Source organism: Acinonyx jubatus, chromosome X (assembly GCF_027475565.1).
Source record: "Acinonyx jubatus isolate Ajub_Pintada_27869175 chromosome X, VMU_Ajub_asm_v1.0, whole genome shotgun sequence".
NCBI lineage: Eukaryota > Metazoa > Chordata > Mammalia > Carnivora > Felidae > Acinonyx > Acinonyx jubatus.
Genome location: NC_069389.1, coordinates 26898937 through 26923562, shown reverse-complemented (window position 1 = coordinate 26923562; position 24626 = coordinate 26898937). Strand labels below are relative to the sequence as shown.

The 24626-nt window shown below is 41.0% G+C and overlaps 1 protein-coding gene across 16 annotated transcripts in view; it reads left to right on the top strand.

Annotated features, from left to right (window-relative positions):
- The window catches only part of DMD (dystrophin), a 2092562-nt gene that overhangs the window by 1413583 nt on the left and 654353 nt on the right, over positions 1–24626 (top strand). For all 16 annotated transcript variants that reach the window (XM_053201917.1, XM_053201921.1, XM_053201923.1 and 13 more), the window contains one exon: positions 8438–8546. In XM_053201917.1, the coding sequence (XP_053057892.1) occupies positions 8438–8546 (109 nt within the window). The remainder of the gene's footprint in view (positions 1–8437; positions 8547–24626) is intronic.

The following is a 24626-nucleotide window of genomic DNA, read 5'->3' as shown; positions in this document are numbered from 1 at the left end:
AGACCCTTTCCTTCGTTATCAGAGGGACTCTGGTAGCAAGCAGTGAAACAAATAAATGGACCATTCCATAGGTCTACTCTGTCTACTCTTGTTTGATTGTCAAAGACTCCGTGCCGGGTTTGGCACAATTTTCTTTTATTTTTGTGCCTTTGTAAAAAACAAAATAAAACAAAAGCAGAGGGGAAATTCTTAATTGAAAGCCGATGAGAATTTTTTTTTTCATCATATGTAAACAATCCAAGCTGTTGATGCTAACTTATCACACCTCCCACTCAAGCCTTCAACTCCTGGGCCACTCGGAGACCAGAACTGTCTGAATGAGCATTACCTGCTTTCTGCCTTCGCATTAGTGATATAAAAGGGGAATTACCTTTCTGAAATGAAAGAAAGAACAGGAAGATGCTAACTTTCCTTCTCATCTGCATTCCTTAAAACCACTTTATAGAGTCAGCCCTCTCTTTCCTTCTTTTCTCTATCTCCTTTCCCATTTCCTTTTAAGTCAGCTTATTTGGGAGAAGCAGAACTTAAGTGAAAACTCATCCCTGTTCTACCATTTGTCCCTTGGGTTTGGAGAAGAATCAGTACATCAAGCTGATAATCAAGAGTCAAAAGGGAAAGATTGATTTGGGAGAGTGGGGCGTAGAGAAATAGTTGATTCACATGGACCATGACCTTGGAAACACCTGGAGATGAGCTGGGAGTTGTAGTAGCCAGAAATGTTGGAGGCTCAAAAACCCCTTCATAGTTCGGAATACAGAACCCAGCAGTACAAGGCAACAAACTGGAGGGACTATTTACATCTCTGCATGGATCAAAAACTGCTTTATAAAGGTTACGAGATGATTTTTCTGAAGGGTGGTCCATTGCTCTGACTCCATAAACAAAGCCTCTTTCAATTTTCATTGTATATATACAAATTTTAACAATCGTGCTACTCCTTAGTGCTTTTTTCTCCTTAACTTTTTTGTTTCGCACTCCTTAATGGAAGAGAAAGGAGTCTGAGTAGCCTGCAGCACATTTTCAGGAAAAAAGTCTGGTTTTGCATTTGGGGGAAATTTCTTTTGGAAATAGTAACAGTTAAGAAGAAAGTGACATTCTTAAAAAAGAAAATGAAACTTCTTCATGGTATACATATAAGCTCTAATACTTAAATGCACAGTTAGTATGTCCTCTGGTTGCAGACCTTCTAATTGAGGACACAGCAAAGAATGATTCTGTTCAGCTCCTAAGCTCACCTTCCAAATTTCTCTTTGGGACCTGGGCTCATCGCTGTTCACTACCCCCCACCCTTTCCTTCACTTCATCAACCTCACTAGGATTTCTTTAATTTTCAAAGATAGTAAATTTTTAGTTTTTCTTTTTCTCATCCCTGACTAACCCGCTTCTTCCTTATTGTCTTTGAGAATTTCCTGTTAAAGATAGAACATATATTACGTGACACTTCTACTAATGACATAAACATAGCACGGATCTCTGAGGCGACAATGCTGAAAATTTTTAGAAGAATATGATTGAAGAAATAAGCATCATGGTTTTGCTTTCCGTTTCTTCCTTCTCTCCCCCCCCCCCCACACACACACGCATCCATGCACACCCATGCACACACACACACAGTTTTATTTCATTTGATTTGCATCTGGTTCCTTCATCTTCAGAAATTATTGAAAATTGGTCAGATAAATTAGATGAATTGTTAAACATTTTACTTAAGTTATCCCTTTGCTAATAATATTTTATGATAATGCTGTTGATAGGATCTTTTTTAATATGTTCCACTTTCCACAGAATAATTTTGCAGTTTAAAAGCAGCAATAACAGCTGCCATCAGTAACAACAATATTGACAACTACCAAAAAAAAAAACAAGTCTATTTTTTGTTTGTTTTTAATTTTTTTTTTTTTGGTTTTTAAAGTGTTCATAACTCTCTTTTGAACTAAAGCAGTTGGAAGACATCTTCTTTAATGGGTTCTCATTCTTGAACTCCACGTGGAGCACTACACTTTCTGTTAAAACTTTTAAAATGTGTATATTTTGAAATCCTTATATCACCTTCCATATATTAGAACTGAGAGCATTAATGGAATTTTAAATGTCTTGGTTCCTTGCTGAGTTGATGAGATGAAACTAGCTGGTTTGCTTTGCTACCTAGATTATTCAAAAAATCTGGTTAACATGAATCTAATAACATATTTTGTTAATATTCTTGAATTCTTTTTTACTGTAACAGAAAAAGTAAAGCATTAGGGGTCTTCTGTATTTGGTCAAAGTGCTCCACCCCAACCTTTAACGCAAAATAGTTGCTGTAGACAAATGGTCAAGAGGGCAATTGGAATCTTCCAAGCATCATTTCCTCAAATATCAGCTGCAAAATGACAGCATCATTAGTCATTTTCGATTAAAGTCAATCACAACCAGGGATGTTTCATTCTCCCAGCTGTTTTGTTTTTAATTAACTAGATTAAGCTTGTTTTTCTTCCCCAACAAGTTTGTTCTATCACTAAAATCAATATCTTAACATTTCCAAGAACTTCCTTAGGGTTTATTTTTTTTGCTGGATAATGTTTAATATACTACTTACAACAGATGTGTGTCTGAAGATTTTTATTTGGTATAGCATGTTGAGTGGTGCCTTGTTGGTCAAAATGTTGCCTAATTAAATATTACACTTATAACAACATCTGGCTTTTATGAATCCTTTGTCAGACATATGATCTCATTTACCTGGTGCAATTTTTTATAACATCAGGAATCAAAAGAGACATAAGAATCATAATTCTGCCTCCCCTCCCCTCAAATGAATATGTCCGTTTTGACTCACTCATTTAGTGAGCACAATTTCCATGTCAGTACTAATAGAAAAAGCTGGGGAAAGAATTACTGAGAGATTTTTAAATTTATTAATAGAAGAATGGGAGAATTTAATTTTTTTTAAACATAAGTTAGCTTTACAGCCAAGGAAAAGTTTTAGGCCGTGAGAAGTTGAATAAATGCTAATTACATATGCTTGGAAATAAGGAGAGCCCCACTTTCCCATTTGGAAAATAAAATCTATAATGGATTTTGAGCAACTTATAAACATTTAAGAATGTGGATGAGATTGCAAATGTCTAATTATATTTCATTTCTTAATTGAGCAGTACTTCCATATTTTAAATCTCATTTTATAAAATAATACACTTTTTAGAAGTGCTGTTTGTCATATTTTTATTTTATGAAACAAGTGCATTCACATCATTCATATGCATATTCCAGAATTCTAGAGCTCACCATCTTCCTTGTAAGGTATGTGCACTGTCTGAATTCCTGTATGATGCTATTATAGCTCTCTGCCCAAAGACTACTAGGAACATACCTATAATCAAAATGTTCGGATTTTTAGCTGACTGCAGCAAGGAAGAGATCGCCCCAGGGAGACAGTGGGGCATCTCAGTAAAAGAGGGTTAGAGAGAGCTGCTTACAGGATTTGGCTGGCGAGATGATTCTAAAGAGGAATTAGGGAATTGGAAGCCATTTGGATTAGATGCTGTCAACAGAGTTAATGTGATGACTGTGTATCTTTAATAATTTTCATCTAGAAGGTGAGGTGATTGAAGTAGGGTGGAGCTGTCCCTGTTGAAGAAGTAACAGTGCTTTTTATTAGTCCTTTTCATGGTGGCAGAGTGGCCTCATCTCTGTATTGTTCAAACATGGCACTGGGATGGCGTCGTGTCTGTCTAATTTGTTTTCTGTGACTGCTCTTCATGTTCAGTTGGGGTCATCACGCCTAGCTAGCTGCCAACTACCAGAAGGGCCATTTTTTAATTCCTCAATGTTATCGCTGTAAGCTTTATCCCCAAGCTCACTGCCCATTCACAATATATTAGGAAAGAGAATCTTTTCATTTTTCTTAGATACGTATTATTGATCACCTCATCAGAGTCACTTATTCGTTTGCTTTTCTAAACTGTCTTTACAAGACTTGTTTACAATGGCCTTCACCACTGGTAAGTGTGAGGGTATACCCTAGGAATAATTGATCATGGTTTACCAACCTTCCCCTTTTAAAAATTATCATTAACCAATTCTGTCAGATGACTTCTATAAGCATCCCAGATTCCCATCTCTTGAGGTTCCTGCCGGCCACGATGCAAGGGTTTTTGTTGTTGTTGTTGTTGTTCAAAATAAAAAAAAAATGGGACAGAAAAGACATTCTGAGGATTGAATTGGAGTCAACACTTTTCTGAGGAAATATTTGGAGGGAAAGTCTCAATTTAGTCTTACTTAGTAGCTGATGCTGGAACTGGGCAAGCATTGAGAGATTTGAATTTCACCCCTGACCCTCAACTGTACTAACTACATTTATAAAGAGACAAAGAGACATAGATGTTTCAATTACAACATTCACATGCATGTCTGTGTATATAGACCCATGGGTGGATTCATTTATTTATGTAGCAGATATTAATCTCCTGCCAACTATTGACAGAGGAGAAAGATATAAGATTTTTAAACTTTGAAAATCCCAAACTCACATAGAGTTTAAAACTATATTCTGTTTTAAAATAAAAAAGGAAAACTATATTCATAAATCATGTTTTCTTATAATTAATTTCTCCTCTTCATAAAGAATAAATTTCACATTGATACAATTGTCTTAACATTAATGACTATTTCCAAGCAACTTATATACAATGGAAAGCAATGCTCAGCTGCAAAAGCCCCCTCTGATGGAACTCAGTTTACCATTTTTAAAAGATGCTCTCAAAGTTTCTCCCTTTGGGTAAAATAGGAATCTGCTGCAGTTGTGGGGAAAGCCTGAGATCTGCAATTTACCTAGCATCTTCAAAATGTTTAAATTCTGGAAATCTAATCACGAACAGGACTTGAGGGGCACCTGGGTGGCTCAGTCGGTTAAGCATCCGGCTCTTGACTTCGTCTCAAGTCATGATCTCACTCGTCGTGAGTTCGAGCCCCACATGGGGCTCCGGGCTGACCACACAGAGCCTGGTTGGGATTCTGTCTCTGCCCTTCCCCTGCTTGAGTGCGCACATTCTCTCTCTCTCTCTCTCTCTCTCTCTCTCTCTCTCTCTCTCTCTCTCTCTCTTTCTCTCAAAATAAATAAGTAAACTTAAAAAAAAAAAGAACAGGACTCAATAGCTATTAGTCCACTGATTTTATATTTAAAGATGTCAACATTTAGACATCTATTTTATACCCTTAAATTTGGTTCACGATTACTAACAAGATGAGGAAATCGTTACCTTTTATATATGTCTCAAGTACCGCTTCAAGCATGTTATGTGGTAAAGACCACATTACTTGCTGCAGCCAAACATCTTTTGCTGCCTCAAAGAAGTTTACGTCCTCAGAGCAAAGATGAGAGGGTAGAAGATCCAGGCACTTGCCAGAGTACCAAAAGGCAAAACCAAACCAACCAAGCAACCGAAACTGCCATCGTATATAAATAATTGAATTCAACTCTGAAGTCCGGGAGATGGATGAAGAAGTTGTGAGAGTGTTTCCGTGACCAGCGGAATCAAAATCTCTAGCCGTCTTATGTGATATTATTTGCTAGTCGTTATGAAAGTTTGGGGAATATACAATTCTGAGCTTACTGCGTTTCCAACAGTATGCACTATCCCCAGATGTTTGTGGTACATTGGGGGTGCTGCTGAATTTTTTTTTAATTTCTGCATTTGAAATTATAGTACCACATTTACCCATCTGGGAATAACAGTGGCCAAGATAACGTTCGAATAAATGAAAGGACTGTGCAGAATGTATGTATTAATGAAAGGGAACTGAATATATATACATGTTATTTTTAGGATAACCAAAATCTAGTCCTTTAAGCATTGACATATTTTTATTTTAATATTTTAATGAAAATTTTTATTGACCATCTTTTGCTTTGCCTCATTAATAACTAGCCAACAATTTTATAGCATTTTGCAGTTCACAGAGTTCTTTTCTCATAAAATATCTCATTTAGTTTCTCCAACAAAGCTATGAGTTAGGTGGTAGTGTTATATCCACGTTTCAAGGACGATAAATCTGAGTGACCTATCTGATTTGCCAAGGATCACATAAGCTGTAGTAATGAGTTAAGCCTGAAACCCAGGACTTCTGATTCTAAAACACAATGGAATTTAAAACTTTTCTTTATTTCCAGGGACATCATTGTAAGTATCAATTGCTGTTCTGTTTTGTTATACGCTGATGCACATGGACTATGAAGTGGAACACAGATCACTGTTCATTCAGTTAGGAGCCAGATCAAGTCGTTAATTTGCTTTTAGAAGCCAGGTTGTCAGATAAAAGATATTATCTTTAAATATCAGAAGCCAACTGAGGGCAGTGAGATGCTTATACTGTGAGAAGAGAGTGGCGCCTAAGGCAACGGTAGCCATAGAAAACCCCCATCTCTCCTTGGCCACTCTGCAACCATATGCTTATTGAGTGAAAGAGGGGGCAGATCCCAGCAGTATTTGAGTCAGTCTGTAATCTCTCATTCTCTTTATCTCAGCACATATAGGTGACTTTCTATAAGTTAAATGGTGTATGATGAGACTTCGCCATATGTTGCCCTGTTATCCCTGCCATAAATGACCAAGGCCATACATTTTCTAAATATCTGCTTTTATGTTTAGTATCTCCTCCCTATTATTTATTGCTGCTTTTTGTTATCGACGTGGCTTTTCTTAGTATTCTGTCCTTGTGAAGTCACTGCAACTTTGCAGGGGAATCAGGAGACCACATATGTTTTAATTCATTAGCCTTTTATCATACTTAATTCTCAGCGTTTAGCTCTGAGGTCAGAATGGAAAAACATCTTCCACGCGTCATGACTTTCGGTGGGAGTTTCCTCACTGATCGGAGGCATGATTTGTTTGCTTTTGGATTCAAGGCTTGTATTTTAATAAATAAAGAGTTACATTCGCTGATGAGATAGCGAATGTTTAACAACATGAACTGTGTACTAAAAACCAAACAAAACAAAACTGAAAGCCCTGATTTGCTCTCAGGTCGGGTAAAATAGACATGAAGAATCATCAGAGCATAGATGATATACGTTAGGAAGTGATGAATTTTTAGTCTTTGTTTTAGTATTTATTCCCTTGGCAGATTTTCTCAAATGGGATTTCTTAAGAGAATTAAGTCACATAGACAATGAGTTAAGGGCCTGTTTTTGTATTTCTTTCAAGGATGGTGCTTATCTACCTAGTCCATTGTAGATGCTTAGGTAACTCTTTAGGTAGAATGATCACCCTAGGCTTTGGTTTCAGACAATCAGCATCAGCATCGATTAGAACACTCTTAGAAAGGCAGATTCTCGGGTCCCACCCAAGATCTGCAGAGTCTAGAACTCTGGAGCTGGGACCCAGCTACCTTGGGGCCACAAAGCCTCCAGGGGACTCTGATGCTCTCACAGCAGTAGACAGGGTAGAGAAGCCTCACCCGTCTTGTAAAAGCCTCAGCCCAGAACCAACACGTGTGCCTTCTGTTCACATTTTGAGGGCAGTAAATAACCATATGGCTGACCACGGGTGTACTGGAGCCAGCCTGCATCTGCTCATGAGGGACTGTTGTCAAATTTTCCAGCACTTCGTGAGCCCCTTGGCATCTCGGTAACTTGGAATTGGCTAGTATAGGGCCGCTTACACCACTGAAATTGGCAAACACAAAGATTAGGATTGTTTTCTCCAGAGAGCTGGTTGTGTAACGTTTACCAGCACATTACTGGCCACATACAGGCTCGGTGACTCCACTGCGAGCTCTGGAGCTGAAATGACACTTCAAAATTGTCCTGCTTTGAGAAAAATTGGCTGGCCCTTTATACCATCCCCTTGATCGGTCCTTGAATGAGGGCTGCCCTGAGAAGGGCATGCTCTTGCACAAGGTGGCTCTCTGCAACCGCGACAGTCCCTGAAGGACCCCTGACACCTTTTCCACCACTTGGGACAAGTGTCCTTCCTTGAAGTGAACTCTGAGTGTCATATCCCCAGGTGTACCACACCGTCTCCCTTCAAGAGGCTTTAATAGAATGTATCTGGGGTGAACCCGCACATCATGATATCTTTTAATATATGCTGGATAATTCTCCTATGTAGACGCACCAGATACTGTTTGAGAGGGTCAAGATGGTTGCTGACATGACAACGTGTTTTGTTTGTGTGTTCGTTTTCCTCTGATTAAGGTTTGCATTCTACTTCCTTTCAGTGAAATTGTGCCTGGAGCAAGAGCCTGAATGCAGCCAACAATCAATAAATATTTGTAAGGTGGTTGGCTAAAATAATTATAATACCTATGCAAGGAGTTCTCCCCAGAAAAATTAATTTAAAAGTAAAACACAATAGAAATACAATAATGAACCCACAAAACGAATGAATAACATCATGAATTAAGTAATCTTCAAGGTGTTAATCAAATAAATAACATGTGTGCTTTTCTATTACAGAGAAAGGTTGAAGATCTGAGCTCTGATTGGAAGGCAGTAACCCACTTACTTCAAGAGCTCAAGGCAAAGCAGCCTGGCCCAGCTCCCAAACTGACCGCCGTTGGAGCCGGTAAGTGCGCTGAATCACATGCTCTTTGGCCATAGTGATTGGCTCAGAAGCACAACAATGAGGTGCTCTCTGGATATAAGGAAAAATTTGCTGCAGTTATGAAAATAGGAATAAACCTTAGTGTTATTTACTATGCAAAATGCCTTAGCACAGGTTCCTTGGGAACAGACTCTGATTCAGATGGCCCGATGACAACTATATACTGGGGTGTGTTCTCCAGAGATACACTGATGACAAAGAGAGGCAGTAGACCGCGAACGAGGCTAGTCATTTTACCATGACAGAGGCCTCAGCCACATCCACGGGAGCCTTAGAGCTGGGCTGGCCCTGCGAGCCATCCTGAATTGCAGGGAGAGAGGTGGCCTTTGTCCTCCCGAACTAGCCAGTCATTGTCCGGCTTTGGGCTGCCTAGTGGGGTGAAAGGGAGACCTTGAAGGAGTTTTTCTGGGGCCAAAAGCAATTCCTAGTAAGCAATACCATCAGCAACCAACGCTCCAGGCAGCAGGGATGGACCCCCCAAGGGTCAACACACTTGACCCCAAAAAGGGGGGATCGGGGTGGAGTATACCTGAGTACAGGCTTAGACTGGATACATGAGGATTCTGTCGCCGTGAATCCTATATCATTTAGACAGTTTTCTTCAAATATGCCGATACAAATCGCTGAAACCGCAGGGAATCCTCCTAGCATCTCCCCCCTGTCCCTTTTGACAGCAATTTTGCGAGCTCCTCCATGTGTAGTTCAAGAAGAAAACTAGACCATGACTGCCACAAGCAGACTTGGGAAGGAACGTCTCTTCATTTAGCCATAGCTTTGACTTCTGTGTTTACTGAATATTTCCAGTTTATTTCACTTCTTATTCTTTCGCTAGTGCAAGGTATGCATCACATCTCGTGGCACGTGTCAGTGCTGGCTTTGCATCTCGGGGGAAGGGAGCCGGAAGATTTTGCTGTACCCGTTCTATAATTAGGCACAACTAAAAACATCTCGGGAGGGAGGAGTTCTTTGTTTTTTGCCTTGTCTATTTTTCACAGATCAAATGATTGAAGTATGGAAGCATGGTGACTGATTCTTCAAGTAAAGTTGATTTTTATTTTATGTCAAGTAGAAACACACCACACTGGAAATACCACCACCAGGGGTAGCACGATGATCATTCCATAGAAGACATAAATAGCGTTTGGGTTAAAAGACGCCATAGAATCTGGGGACAGGGCGTCTCATGTGCCCCCTGGAGCTTCTTAGTAGTCATCAGAGTTACATTTAATGACACTAGAAACTAGAAAAAGAAGTGCAAGCATTCCTTTTTCTGTTTTGTTTTGTTTTGTTTTGTTTTGTTTTGTTTGTCAATCTGGGACACTAAAATTGCTGTATCAGGGTTTATATTCCAGTAATTATATCATGTTTATTTCTTTTTATGACCTATAGTTTTTGGTTCCCTCAGCACATATGCATAGTTTGTTGCTATATAATCATTTATTGGTAGCTGTTTTCTAACTTTCTCTGCTGTGTTCAGCCTCACTCTGGAACTCCATAAAAAGATTGGGTTCCAGTGATTCGTTTATAAGTTTGTTGAACTCTGAACATAATTATGGGTTTATGCTCCTACCTGAGCCATGTTATACATGGTAGAAAGGTTCTAAAGCCAGGGCACAGAAATCTATTTAATCTATAAAGTACCTAAATGTAGCAATAATGTTTTCAGTAGAAAATACATTCCAAATTCCAGTTTTGATTTCCAACAAGATATGTGATTTGTTCAGTTGATGAGTATTTATTGGGTAATTTTTATGTATTGTGCATCATACTAGGTGCTGAGGGTAATAAATCGACTAAGGTAGTCTCTCCATTCATGAAACTTATACTCTGGAAGAGAACGATCATGAGCTAATAAAGAAAATAGATACCTTCTCAATTCTGTCAGGTGTTCCAGAGTATAATCCACAGACTGATGTCAAATGGGCACTTGTTAGGAATGCAGAATCTTGGGCCCTGCCCCAGACCCAGTGAATCAGAATCTGCACTTTAATAGGATCCCCACGTGATTCGGTGTGTGCCCTGGAGTTGGAGAGCTATAGTCAAGGAGAACAAGAGAGAAGGGTAAGAGAGAAAGGGGGCAGGAATGAAGACATGATTGTCTGCAGTTTGGTCAGGAAAGCTTTTCTACTAACAACATTTGAGAACGTCATAAGCTGACGGAAGTGAGGATGTGAGCCATGCCTGTATCTGGGGGAAACTTCTGGTAGGCTCAGAGAGAACAGCCAGAGCAAAGGCCTTGAAGTGGAACAACATGGAGGACTGTCAGACAGACGGGTGATACCGGAACAGAGGTTGAACAGACATGAGGAAGAAGCAGTGGGAGACAGCGTCTTTCCCAACTCCAGCCCTACTTCCTTCTCCCCGCACGTGGAGTCCCACTCCACTACCCCACCCCTAGTCATGTTGGTGCCAGTAGGGAGAGTCTGGGAATGCCCTCAAGCCCCAAGCAACTGGTGAGAGCCGGTGGAGTTGGGGTCAGAGTTGGAGAAGAACTGAAGGAGAGAGGAATTTTCCCCAAAGCAGGGGCTGTTTTTCATCCCCTGTAGCCAACTGACACAGAGCTGGGCCTAAAGCAAAAGTGTTAAATGCACAAATATTGAATGAAATGAACCAGTAGGGAGTTTGGTCGATCCAGAGCTGCTCTTACTCAAAGAAAACATTCTTCTTTCTTTAAATTTTTTTTAACATTTATTCATTTTTGAGACACAGAGAGAGACAGAGCATGAACGGGGAAGGGGCAGAGAGAGAGGGAGACATAGAATCCGAAGCAGGCTCCAGGCTCTGAGCTGTCAGCACAGAGCCCGACGCGGGGCTCAAACTCAAGAACCATGAAATCATGACCTGAGCTGAAGTCAGACGCTTAACCAACTGAGCCACCCAGGCGCCCCAGAAAACAGTCTTCTTTCTTTAATGTGGTGGTCTCAACATCAGAATTCAGTATTGTTTATATTCCTGACTTCCTGACTTCCAGAAATATAATCTGGAATAAATACAATATAAAAAAGGAAAATCTAATTTGTAGTATGCTTCATATATATGGTTATTATCTCATGTACTGTGTTGTAATACAAAGTAATTCATCATAGTAAGTTTTTTCCATTGCACTCCTATTGTTCTACTCACCTTTACATATATGTCTTTATCCTCAAAATAATTGCAAAATACATGTATACACAATTTTTATAAGGTGAGTATCCCAAGGCTTAGAGAGGGAAAGAGCTAAATTAAGAGCACACAGCTGGGAAGAAACAGAGCCAGGATTCCAATCCAAGTGTGTCAGGCTCCAAAGCCTGTGTTTTGTTTTGTTTTGTTTTGTTTTTGTTTTTGTTTTTGTTTTTGTTCTTGTTCTTGTTTTGCTGTGCCTATGCTATCTCTCTGTCCAAGAAGCTAATGGAAATTCTAGATATGGAAGCTGCTCGCTGGTAGTTAATGTTATTTAACTCAATCCTGGATGTATGAGGAATAAAAGTGAGGTAGGTTTCTGTGTTTTTTCTACGTAGGGAGTAGAAGAAATCACTTTATTCTATTTGAATTTCTTAGAACTATAGCACTCTGAACCTGGAATAATCTTTGAAATTTTCATCTGGCTGAATATTTTTGACATGTGTGGAAACTGAGGCCCAAAGTGCTTTTTAAAAAATACTAAACGAAACTCCCTCCTGGCTGCCTACTGAAATTATATAATATTATGAGGCGGTCCTGCCTGAGCTGTATAAATTGTTTCAGTTTACAGGATAAATAGGCATGCTGGAGAAAAACATTTTTTTGCAGACACTGTTGCTTAGATACCTGAGTATATCAGTTACCTATCTCCACCTAAAAACACCACAAATGTAATGGCTTAAAACAAGAGGTATTCACTTGCTCCTGATTCTTTGGGTCAGCAGTTTGGGTCGTGATGAGCCAGATAGTCATTCCGAAGGCCTTGATAGGGGTCCTTTCTGTGCGTGCCGTTCTGTGGCATCTCATTAGGAGCTAGATGGTCTAAAATGGACTCACTCAAATATCTGATAGCTGGCTGTTGGCTACAAAACCTTGGTTCTTCCCAAGGCCTCTCCTCCTCCAGCAGGCTGGACTGGGCTTCATTATATGGCATTCTCAGGCCAGTGTTTCAAGAGGGTGAGAGTGGAAGCTACAAGATCTCTTGCTCCCTAGACTCTAGAATTCATACAACAGCACTTTTGTTCCATTCCCTTGGCAGAGAAGGTGTAAGGCCAGCTCAGATTCTGCGGGTGGAGAGATAGACCACCTCTTGAAACAAGAGCTGGAATGTCATTGCAGAGGAGGGTGCATACAGGGATGGGAGACTTTATCATGGCCATCTTTTCGCACAAACCACTACATCGGGGAAAGGTGGGGGGGGGAGCCGAGATAAAAATGTTGGACCGTATCCAATGTCCTCTGCCATTGGTTCTCAAGTTTTACCTTCATTAAAATCCCCCATTTCAAGGGCGCCTGGGTGGCTCAGTCAGTTAAGCATCCAACTTCAGCTCAGGTCATGACCTTGAGGTTTGTAAGTTCGACCCCTGCTTGGGACTCTGTGCTGACAGCTCAGAGCCTGGAGCCTGCTTTGGATCCTGTGTCTCCCTCTCTCGGCCCCTCCTCTGTGTTCTCTCTCTCTCTCTCTCTCTCTCAAAAATAAGTAAACATTTAACAAAATCACCCATTTCACATTAAAGCACAGACTGTTAGGTTTCAACTCCAGCATTACTGAGTCAGTAGATCAGGGTTGAGGCCTGAGCATTTGCATCTCTCCAAAGTCCCCAGGTGATGCTAATGCTACTGGTCCTGGGACTGCACTTTGAGAACTACTACCATAAGCCTGAGTGGTGACAAGAAGAAGTTCATCCGTCTTCCTCCATGCGACATGGAGTGGAATTTGAGTGCAATCCAGTGCTGTGGAGGCCAGAGGGAACTCCGTGATGTTTCAGCCCACCCCTTCTCAAGAGTTTCAGAGTTTCAAGAACTTTGTGGCTTAAACATTCAAGAAGATGGACAGCACACTAAGTCCTGGCAGTATTGGCCAAGCCTAGCAGCTTGGAGACCGTGGGGGAGAAGAGCCATGCTTATACAAAGCTCCCCTAGAGATTCTCAGAAACATGTAGGTAGACAGGACTTTGCATGGGACTGAAGGCCTGCGTGGCAGATGGAGGCAAAGAGCCAGCAAATCTGGTTGTAAATGTCAATGTGAATCCTTTCTTATCCACAAGCTGCTGGGTCTGGGAACATTTACATTCCAAAATACCCGATTTAGCATTTTTTTAAAATAAATTGCATATAGAACATACTAATATGAAGACTCCAAATCAGGATATTGGAGTTCTTCAAACATCCCAGGGTAATAACTATGAAATGAATGACCATGGTATATATAGCCACATAGAAGTGCCCATTAATAGACGTTTCTAGTTGATTAAACACTGGTAAAACCATCCCTTCCTGTAATTAATTTTGGAGAGAGCAAGTCTCCAGTGTAATTGCGAAAGTGCTGCATTAGAGGTCAAGAAGCCTAAATTCTAATCTCAGTTGTGCTACCAACTTTCTGTAAAGAGCCGGATAGTAAATATTTTGAGTTTGAGTTTTGTGAGTCATGCAGTCAATTTTGTCATTGCATACTAAAAGCAGCAATGCCGTGGACAATGGTATGGCTGTGGTCCATTAACACTTTATTTACAGAAACCCAAAGGGGGCAGGTGGGTCAAATTTGGCCCTGAGTGCCCTGCTCATATCATCTCAGCACTAGTCCTTCCTATAAACCCCAAGGCTTCTGAATTCAAGTCCCTGTGATTCTGCCCAGGCACTCTTTTCTGCACAAGAAGCTCAGCTGCTTGTAGAGCAGGCTGGAAATGCTGGGGAGAGAACATCCCTGGAATGGCACTCAACCACTGGTGGACAGGAGGCGATGGATAAATATCTCCTCTTCACTTCCTGGGGAGGACGGCTCCAGAGCATGTTCCAAACCACAGGTCTCCAGTGGGTTGAGCCACAGTTGCCCACGGTGATAACCTGTTTATTGGCGTGACTTGTCTAGACTTTATTCCCATTGCTCTTCATTTCCTTCCTCCTCCAGCACAGCTTTTTGAAACTACTTGTACTCAAACTCCTGTCTCAGGGTCTACTCCGAGGGAAATGAAATGAATACAACAGGTCATAGAATTAGTGCCACTATTAGATCTTTTGAATGAATTCTGTTGCGATTTCCATTTTGCAGATGAGAAAATCAAGGGTCAGAAAGATTAAATAGGGACACCTGGGTGGCTCAGTCGGTTAGGCGTCCAACTTTTGATCTCAGCTCAGGTCTTGATCTCAGGGTCATGAGTTCAAGCCTCGCGGTGGGCTCCATGCTGGGCATGAAGCCTACTTAATAATAAAAAGATTAAATAATTTTTCCAAAGCTATAAAGCTAGTACGTGTCAGAGTGGGTATTCAAAGTTAGGTCTCTCTGATTCCAAAGCTTATGCTATTAATCAGACTCAAGCAGTGATTCATTTATCTTCATTCAAATTTTTGAAGGCTATATTTAAATATCAAATACTCACATAGAAGGTTATTTATACACTTATTATTTGAACTTCACTTGCCTCTCTACAGTTGGATTAAAGCGTTCCAAAGCTATTTCAATAATACTTGACATACCTAGGCAGTTTGATAAAAGCATGGGGTTAATTGCAGCCTAAATCTAATCTTGGCATACCCCTATTTATTTGTTTAATTTAAATTGTGATAAAATGATTAATTTGTTGTGAAAATGGCCTTTATCTGCATCGATCGTTGCTGAAGAAAGGAAGGAGGCTGTCACTTCTCACATTCTTACTCACCTTTTGGGTCCCCTTCATTGTCAGAAACACCAGGAGGGATGCCACCCATCTCCTTTCCTGGTTCCCCTGTTTCCCACTATTACCTCTGCTTTGCCTCTACCTTTAGGTGAAATCACATCAGCTCCAGTGGGTCCAAGGCTTTCTCTGCCTCAGTAAAAGATGGTTACCCTACTGAAAACACTGAGACACGTGTATACCATCGTCAGCTTTATAATTAAACCCTTTAAACCTTAAAAACGTTCTCCAAGTCTCATACACTAGGAATAAGATTTTGTACCAGACCTCTGAAGTCCCCTCGTCAAGTAGAGTAACAGTTATAAGAAAGGAATTTTAGATTCTCCCCAAGACCGTTCAAATCTCTGAGACACTACAGAGACCCTCCAACTCTTGGCCACCATGAATTAAATGATTAAATCGTATCTGTAGGCATCAGTGAGATGCAGGGCAGGTGAGGGTACTTGAAATGTATTGAGATGTGTCACATCATACAAGGGGAAGTGACGGCAGTAAGGCCCTAGTATTGGTCACATCGAGCAAAAGTACATCTTTCTAGTGCAGGCAGGTGGGAGTCCCTGGTCCCAGGATGGGTTCTTCAACAACGTTCCATAGTTACCAGGGTGGATGCAACAGTGCTGTCTTTGTTAATTTGCAAGAGAATGAAAACTAGAGTGTTTAGCTGTTCATTATCCTTTTTGTAAAGATGAAGTTCTCTTCCTTCTCCCTCTCTTAACCTTTTGACAATTTTATTGTTTGGTTACCATGTCTGGTTGGGGCTAAGCTTTGAGGTCTGAACTGGCAGAGGAAGAGAAGTTCTAATCCATCATTTCTAATGCTTGTTGGAAGCATTCCTGGAAGTTTCTGTGTGTGTGTGTGTGTGTGTGTGTGTGTGTGTGTGTGTGTGCGCGCGCGCGCGCGCATGTGTTGGAGGAGGAGGAGCATAACATCAATGGATAAATAAAGTATTCTGATCGTAAGGGATTTTTCATTTACTCATATATCCTGCATTTTAACAGAAATAAAGAGTTTATTTCAGTAAAGTTACCTTAGCCTTCTTATTTAACTCCTTTCAAGAAACGATCTTTGCTGGAAATCACTACAGAATATATGGGATTTTTGAATTTTCCTCGAGCTATTAGCAAGTGGAAATTAAAATTATTTAAACATATTCATGAGAATAGCCCCCCCCCAGCCCACAAAAGTAAGACTTCTGCCTGTATTCCAAATATTTTCCAAAAGTGTGCTGAATCATTTTGAAAGTGAATACAACTTTACCCTCAAAGAAAGAGGATTCCCAAAAGAAATTGTAGCAGTTTGCACTTAAATTGTAGATTCTAAGATTGTGATCTGAAAGGTCTTTGAGAGGTCATTCATTCTTCTCTACTATCTTCAGGAAAGGCTCTGTGTCTCAGAAGCAATCTTAAGGTTAACTGCCTACTCTCTTCTTAAAAAATCAAGAGTAGGTGGAGTCCCATCACCGCTGTTATACTCCAGACAATCTTTCAACTGCTTATCCCAAGTTCCAGCTACCGTCTAAGTCATTTTTGAGTAGGAAAAGAACACTTCTGCTCACTTTATTAGACATTCTTAGAAGTCTGTTACTTAATCTCCCTTCAAACTTTGCTTTTTTAGCATAAATCAGATGAGGGCCCATGGCCTGTCAACAAAAAAGCTGTTTCTCAAATGTTTAAACATCTCTGTGGGTCCCCCTCCTACTCCCCCTGAGTGTGTTTCCATATTGTTCTTCTGCTGTAGGCTTCAGAATTGGACCCTGTTCCATAATGACTGCTCTACTCTTGATTGAGTCAAATCACAAAGCCTCCATACCCTTTCCCAACCTCTGTATGGTGATACCATTCTTCCTGCTGTAATGTACTACTAGCTCATAATAAATTTGACGACTGTTTGAGTACCTGGTATTTTTCTGCCGTTTTACCTTAGCCAGTCATGTCATTCTATTTTTTTTTATTTTTTACATTAATTTATTTTTGAGACACAGAGTGAGACAATGCACAAGTGGGGAAGGGGCAGAGAGAGAAAGAGACACAGAATCCGAAGCAGGCTCCAGGCTCCGAGCTGTCAGCACGGAGCCTGACACGGGGCTCGAACTCACAAACTGTGAGATCATGACCTGAGCCCAAGTCGGACACTTAACCAACTGAGCCACCCAGGCACCCCTGTCACTCCTGTTTTGAAACATTTCCTCTATCCTTCCCTCTTACCTCCGCAGCTACTCTTTTTCCAATTCCTGGCTGGCTCAGCCTTCTGTATCTGGCTTTTAAATGTTTGAAGTAATGCAAGCTTGCTTCTGTTTATCCTTTAACCTCTTGGGTGATCTCATCCACTTGCATGGTTTCAATTACCGACTCTACATTGAAGTTCCTCACATTCTTTCAATCTGCACCTCTCTTTTGAGTTCTGGGTTGGTACATTCATTCAGAAGTATAGTGGTAGAAAAATAAACAAATATCTGTATCCTCGTGAAGCGGATATTTTGTGGGGATAGGCAATAAAGAAAACCGATACAACATGATTGCGTGTCATGAAGCAATAAGCACAATGGAAAATAAAGCAGGAAGGAGCGTAAGGAGTATGGGTATGGAGTACGAGGGTGGGCCCAATAGAGACGACTTCACTGGAAAGGCAAAATTTATATGAAAACTTGAATGTGGCCAAAATGTGGGCCCTGTGGGCTTCTGGGGGGAAGAACATTCTAGGCTGCAGTATTCCAGGGAGAGCATTCTAACAAACGCCATGAGATGAGAGCATGGTTCACATTGGAAGAACAACCAGTGTTGCTGGAGCACAGTAAATGCGGAGGATAGCAGTTAGGAGATACAGTTAGATCAAGAGAGCTTGAAAGGCCATTGGGATGACTTTGACTTTGACTTTGTGTAAGATGAAGAGCCAATAGAAGCTTTTGAGCCCAGCAGTGAGAACATCTGGCATACGTTTCGGCAAGACATTTCTGGATGTGTCAAGAATAAACTGTAGGAGGGGCGCCTGGGTGGCTCCGTCAGTTAAGCAATCGGCTTCCGCTCACGTCATGATCTCGCGGTTCATGAGTTGGAGCCCCGCAGCGGGTTCTGCGCTGGTAGCTTGGAGCCCGCTTTGATCCTCTGTTCCCCTCTCTCTCTGCCCCTGCCCCTCTTGTACTCTCTCTCTCTCTCTCTCTCTTTCAAAAAATAAACATTTTTTAAGAAGAACTTAAAAGAATGAACTGTAAGAGTAGGGGAGAAGCAAGAGAGGACCAGTGAGGAGACTAATCGAATAATTGAGGTGAGGAATTGTGACAGTTTTGTCCAAAATAGGGGCAGTGGAGGTGATGGGAGGTGGACAGGTTCTGGATGTGTCCAGAAGCTAGAGCCAGCAGGATTGGTTGACAGATTTGATAAGGGAAAATGAGAAAATGCCATGAGGTTTGTGGCATGAGAAAAATTGTAAGAACAGTGTTGTCATTTACTGAGTTAGGTAAGATGCTAGGAGGTACAGAGTGGTTGGAGACAATATAAAAACAGAACTCTGTACAAATCAAGTTATGTATGCCTACTAGTTATCCAAACGGAGATCTAGACTAGGTAGAGAGATATACGCTCTGGAGGTTACGAGGAAGATCCAGTTGAGAGATGTAAATATGCAACTCTTAGCATACAGCTGAGCCATGAGGTTGTGTTAGCAAAAGCCCAGGGGTGAATGCAGATAGGAAATATATGGAAAGACGGCCCTGGAGGACCCCAGTCATAAGAGGTAAGGGCTACAGTAATGAGTAGTCATTGAAGTAAGAGGAAAACCAGGACAGATACCTAGAAGCCAAGTAAAGGAAGTAGATGAAAGAGAAGGAGTGATAAACCGTGTGTCATGTTGCCTTTATGTCTAAGTAAGATAATGCCTGAGAACCAACCTTGAACTTAGCAAACCTGGATGAAGTGATAGAGGGATGGGGTGCCGACTGTAGTGAATGCAAAAGAATCCGTATACCCAATAACTCACTATTCATCTGTACTTGGATATCTCTGAGTCTTCAAACCTCCCATATCCAAAATTAAACTAGTGAATTTACTCACCCATCTTCTTTTCTTGCGTCCCCCGTCTCAGGAAATTACCCCAGCCATCCACTCAAGCCAGTACCAGTAAGTAATCATAAAGAAATACCTCTTTCTCCTTTGCTTTTTCTTGTCCAATCGACCACCACGTCCTACTGACATTACTTAACCATCTCCCAAATTATTTTAGCCATCTCTATCCCTTCTGCTACTGTCAGGTTTTTCCTGGGGACTGACCTTCTAACAGATCTCATTTACCTGTCTCTAATCCAGTCCCTGTATAAACATGCTCCAAAGAGAATAATACTGCAAAATGTAAACCTCATTTTATTATAATCCTTGAAGGGGGTCCCACTGCTTTTAGAGTAAATCCGCGGATCATTTACATGTCCTACAAGGTCTTACGTGATGATTCCTCTGTTTACCCTTCTTGTTCCACTGTCCCCCTTTTTCTTCAAAGCCTAGCCTCTCTGACTTTTTTAGTTCCTTTAGCATGTCTCCGTCTTCCTGACATACGGTCTGACGTATATTTGGGCTCAGGGTTTCCACCCCGACTACTTTCTTACCAGATGGCCTCTCCCCTTGTTCCTTCTTTAGATCTCACTTGCATCTTTCATGCTGCTGCAGTCTTTCTCCAGCTTCCTATTATACAATCTAAGGGCATAATTTTTCTCTTTCATATCCTTCTCATTGTTTTGATTTCTAAATTATGTCTGTAATTATTTTTCTTTTCCTAATAGATTGTAAGTTCTGGGACGGTCTGTTTTATATCTCATTTATCAACATATGCCCTCTTGTGTATGCAACTTTTATTCTGTGACTAGCATGTAGTACCTGTTCAACTAATACATATTGACCAGATGAATAGTACATTTATTTTGGAGTTGTATCAAATAAGTCTACCTTCCATGTAATTACAATACCAAGGAGATGAAGTGATTCTGTGCTTGTCCAGCTCTTTTGTGGCAGAATCGGGACTCAAACCCTCATCTGCTGAGTCTGATTTCAGTGCCTGTCAGTACTCTTACGTATCTCAACCCTTTTTTCTGTTTAGAAGCAGCTGACAGACATGTTTATCCTCATATTCTCACTGGTAAATCCTGTTTCTTAAGCCTGCAGTATTGATCAAATACGGATATGCTGTGGCTTTGATGCAGAGATTGCAGGCTAAATCTCACCCCATCTTGTTCTTTCCCTCTCATTCTTGACCATGTCTTGATATCCAAACTGAGAATCTGTACTTAATGGTGTAACATGCTGTCTCCCTCTTAAAATTTATACACTTTATTCCCTCTCTTATCGCGAATGTTTTTCGAGAAAATATGTTTTATTCTCATCTTCCAAAGTGCTCGCCAGTGCATGATGAGTTCATTAAATAGACATCCAATCTACCTATTCTAATATTTAAGCAAGATTGCTATCAGCACCAACCACACCAGTGCCTAAAATGTAACATAGACCTACAATAGGAAAATAAAAAGTCAAAATTATAATACCTTCATTTCTTGCTTCTGAGATAATTATCATAACTCCACAAAAATAATAGTTCTCCAGCATTAAAAAAGCAGAAGCTAAATAATACAAATTAGTCAATCTTTGATGTCGCTTCAAGTTGTCAGGGTTATTCTTTATTCTTAAAGAAATGTACGGATAAAAGATATAAATAAACTTCCTATAATGTCCCCTATGGATTATAAGTAGAGGAGGTAGTTTTGCTTCTCAGAGTGAATTTAAAACGTTATTTCCTCCATATTACTATTATTTTTTTTTTGGACTCTGATTTGGTCATAAGCTTTTTGGCTTCCTAAGTCCAACAAGATCAAAAGAGAAGCCCTATTATTTTTCCTTCTTTATGATTATTTTTTAATGTTTATTTATTTTTGAGAGAGAGAGAAAGACAGAGTGTGAGTGCAGGAGGGACAGAGAGAGAGAGAGGGAGACACAGAATCCGAAGCAGGCTCCAGGCTCCATGCTGTCAGCACAGAGCCCGACGTGGGGCTTGAACCCACCAGCCATGAGATCATGACCTGAGCCAAAGTCAGACACTTAACTGACTGAGCCACCCAGGTGCCCCAGCCCTATTATTTTTCTCACAGATTTTTATTTGTTTAAGGCAAAACGTGCCTTTTTCTACTGAGCCTGCACTTCATGTTTAACAAATAAGGACGTAACTCAGAATTGAGTCGTTTGCTTTGAATGAGATTTTTTTTTTCAAGGTCAGGACCCACTTTCACAAGAAATTTTATTTTTTCCAATATGGCTGACATCCACCCCCACCATCTGAAGGACAAACTTGTCTAATAAAGCTTTCAGTTTCAGTTTGCTCTCTGCATACAGCTCGGGGATCTCTGGAGGTCACTCACAGCATGTGCAGCAACCCCAACAGGGATAAGTAATGAAAAGATTCTGGCTAAAAAGCTGACACTATCCCTTCCAACCTCCTTGAATGAGAATATAATAAGCAAGTTTATAGACACAAATCTCTATGATTCTGGGGATTTCCATCTTGATCTCTGACTCTGAGGAACATTTGAATGCATGGATTTGTATCTATTATCTGAGTGAATAAATGCTTCACATTGAGAATATTGAAGAAAATCTATTTTAACAACAAAGGTTTGATGTAAAGCAGGCAAAACAACATTGTCACTTCATGTTTAACTCTGTTAGGGGGTCTCAGAGGCCTCACAGTCGGCTTCTATTGCAGTAATTCCTAGGCATATTGTAGCTTTTTTCAAAAATAATACCTGTTTCATTTCAGTCAGTCCCCCTGGCTTTGGCATTGACCTCAACATACCTGGTATTTATCTTAGAGCTAACGTGCATTAATGCCTTGCTCCATACCAGGCCCGTTGCTGAATATTCTCTGTGCGTTGTTCCATTTTATCTTACAACAGCCTTATGCAATAGGTAGCACGTGATTTTCTTTTTCGCCATAGGAGGAGACTAATGATTAGGGAGAGTTGTTATCCCAAAGACAACCAGATAATACTTAGTGGTCACGGCATGGCTCTGAGACCCTACCTTCCTAAAGTCCATGCCTGTCTTTAAATGTTGATGTTAAACATACTTGATCTTGGTAATGCAGATGATGCGATGGACTCCATAGACTGTAGAATCCATTCGGTCACACCGTTCATACTCTCATAACGTATTTTCCAAGCGCAATCTGCCGGCAAAACTTTCCCCCTTCTTTCTTCTCTGGCACGACAGCCAAATCTTATATTACAGCTATGTGTGTCGACTTCAGTCTTAGATAGTAGCACCCTTGATGCTTAGTACCAACCTTGTAGCTATTGAAGTGATTTCAGTAAAAAGAAATATCTAGTGGTCCCCCCCCCCCGCCCCGCCACCTTTATTTCTCACTCTGTTTTCCCTTTCCCCTGGAAGATAGGGCCATGGGGACAAAAAAAGAAAAAAGAGAAAAGAAAAGGAATTGAGATGATAGGCCTGTTTCTCCCACAATGTAACTACTGAGTTTTATTTATTCTCCCAGTTTTGTATCTGTCAGTTCAAGGTCAAACAGCCAGTACAGCAGCAGAATTATAAAAAGTAGATGTGGAAAAGACCACAAGGCACTATAGTCCAGTGACCTGCTACAGTTCAAAATTAATTTTAAAAAGCCAAGTTAGGGACTCAGTCGGTTGAGGGTCCGACTTTGGCTCAGGTCATTATCTCACAGTCGGTGGCTTTGAGCCCCACATGGGGCTCTCTGCTGTCAGTACACAGCCCACTTTGGACCCTCTGTGATTCCTCTCTCTCTGCCCCTGCTCGCTTGCTCTCTCTCTCTCTCTCTCTCTCTCTCTCAAAAATAAATTAAAAACATGAAAAAAATATTTTTAAAAAATTATAAAAGCCAAGTTAAGCAGCACTTCATTTAATCTCTTCTTAAGGAACACTACAGCCTTCTTGGTCAGACCTGGCTTTCCAGAAATATTACCTGCTATTTGCCTTGTTTGGTAGCTGTGGTGAATACGTGGACCCTACTGTTTACTTCAGCCTGAAATAATTGAAATGAATATTGACTTGGGCTTCAACCAAGCACACAAACCAGGAACCTAGGCTTCATCATCTCTTCTGGACAGCCTTCTCTTCTACCCTCAGAGTGATGGATCCACCCCCCCCCCACCCCCCGCCCTAGTATGTCCCCATACCTCCGTTTACCTCCAATTTTAACTACTCACGCGCTCTCCTCTTTAGGATTGCTTCTTATGGTAGGTGTCCTCTAAAGATTTCACTTGAAGCAGGGGATATGTGCTTTAAAAAATACTAAAGGCCACTGGACCGGATAATACGGAAATGTCTACGAAAATAAGAGGGGGCAAAGTTAACAGCCTTGTTAGAACTCATCACAATGGATCGTGCTGACCTCCCTCCTTACCCGGTGTGCCTCTTAAGCGTGCCCCGAAACCTGTATATAGTTTTCACATGTGGCTAAATCTGAGGCATTGTAATAAAAGCCAGTGTGAGAACGGCGTTGGGTGCAAGTGGATTGGAATAAATGAGCGGGCAGAAAAGATGAGGACAGTAATAAGCCACACTAAAGATGTACACTCAACGCATAAATTCGCAGCGGCCCAGCAACTAAATGACTGATAAGGATGGCCAGACTGCCACACGAATAGTAACTAAAACAAGTTATGACTACAGCCAGCGAGGCTGGAAATGGAGAAAATAAAACCTTGAAAGCCGAATGATCGTAAACTACAGAATTCTTTACAAGTGCATATCATCTCCTTTGATCTTTTTTTTATAAAAGTTTTTTTTTTCAACGTTTATTCATTTTTGGGACAGAGAGAAACAGAGCATGAACGGGGGAGGGGCAGAGAGAGAGGGGGCCACAGAATCGGAAACAGGCTCCAGGCTCCGAGCCATCAGCCCAGAGCCCGACGCGGGGCTCGAACTCACGGACCACGAGATCGTGACCTGGCTGAAGTCGGACGCTTAACTGACTGCACCACCCAGGCGCCCCTCATCTCCTTTGATCTTAAAAATATGCCTGGGGGCGCCCCTCATCTCCTTTGATCTTAAAAATATGCCTGGGGGCGCCCCTCATCTCCTTTGATCTTAAAAATATTGCTGGGGGCGCCTGGGTGGCGCAGTCGGTTAAGCGTCTGACTTCAGCCAGGTCACGATCTCACGGTCCGTGAGTTCGAGCCCCACGTCGGGCTCTGGGCTGATGG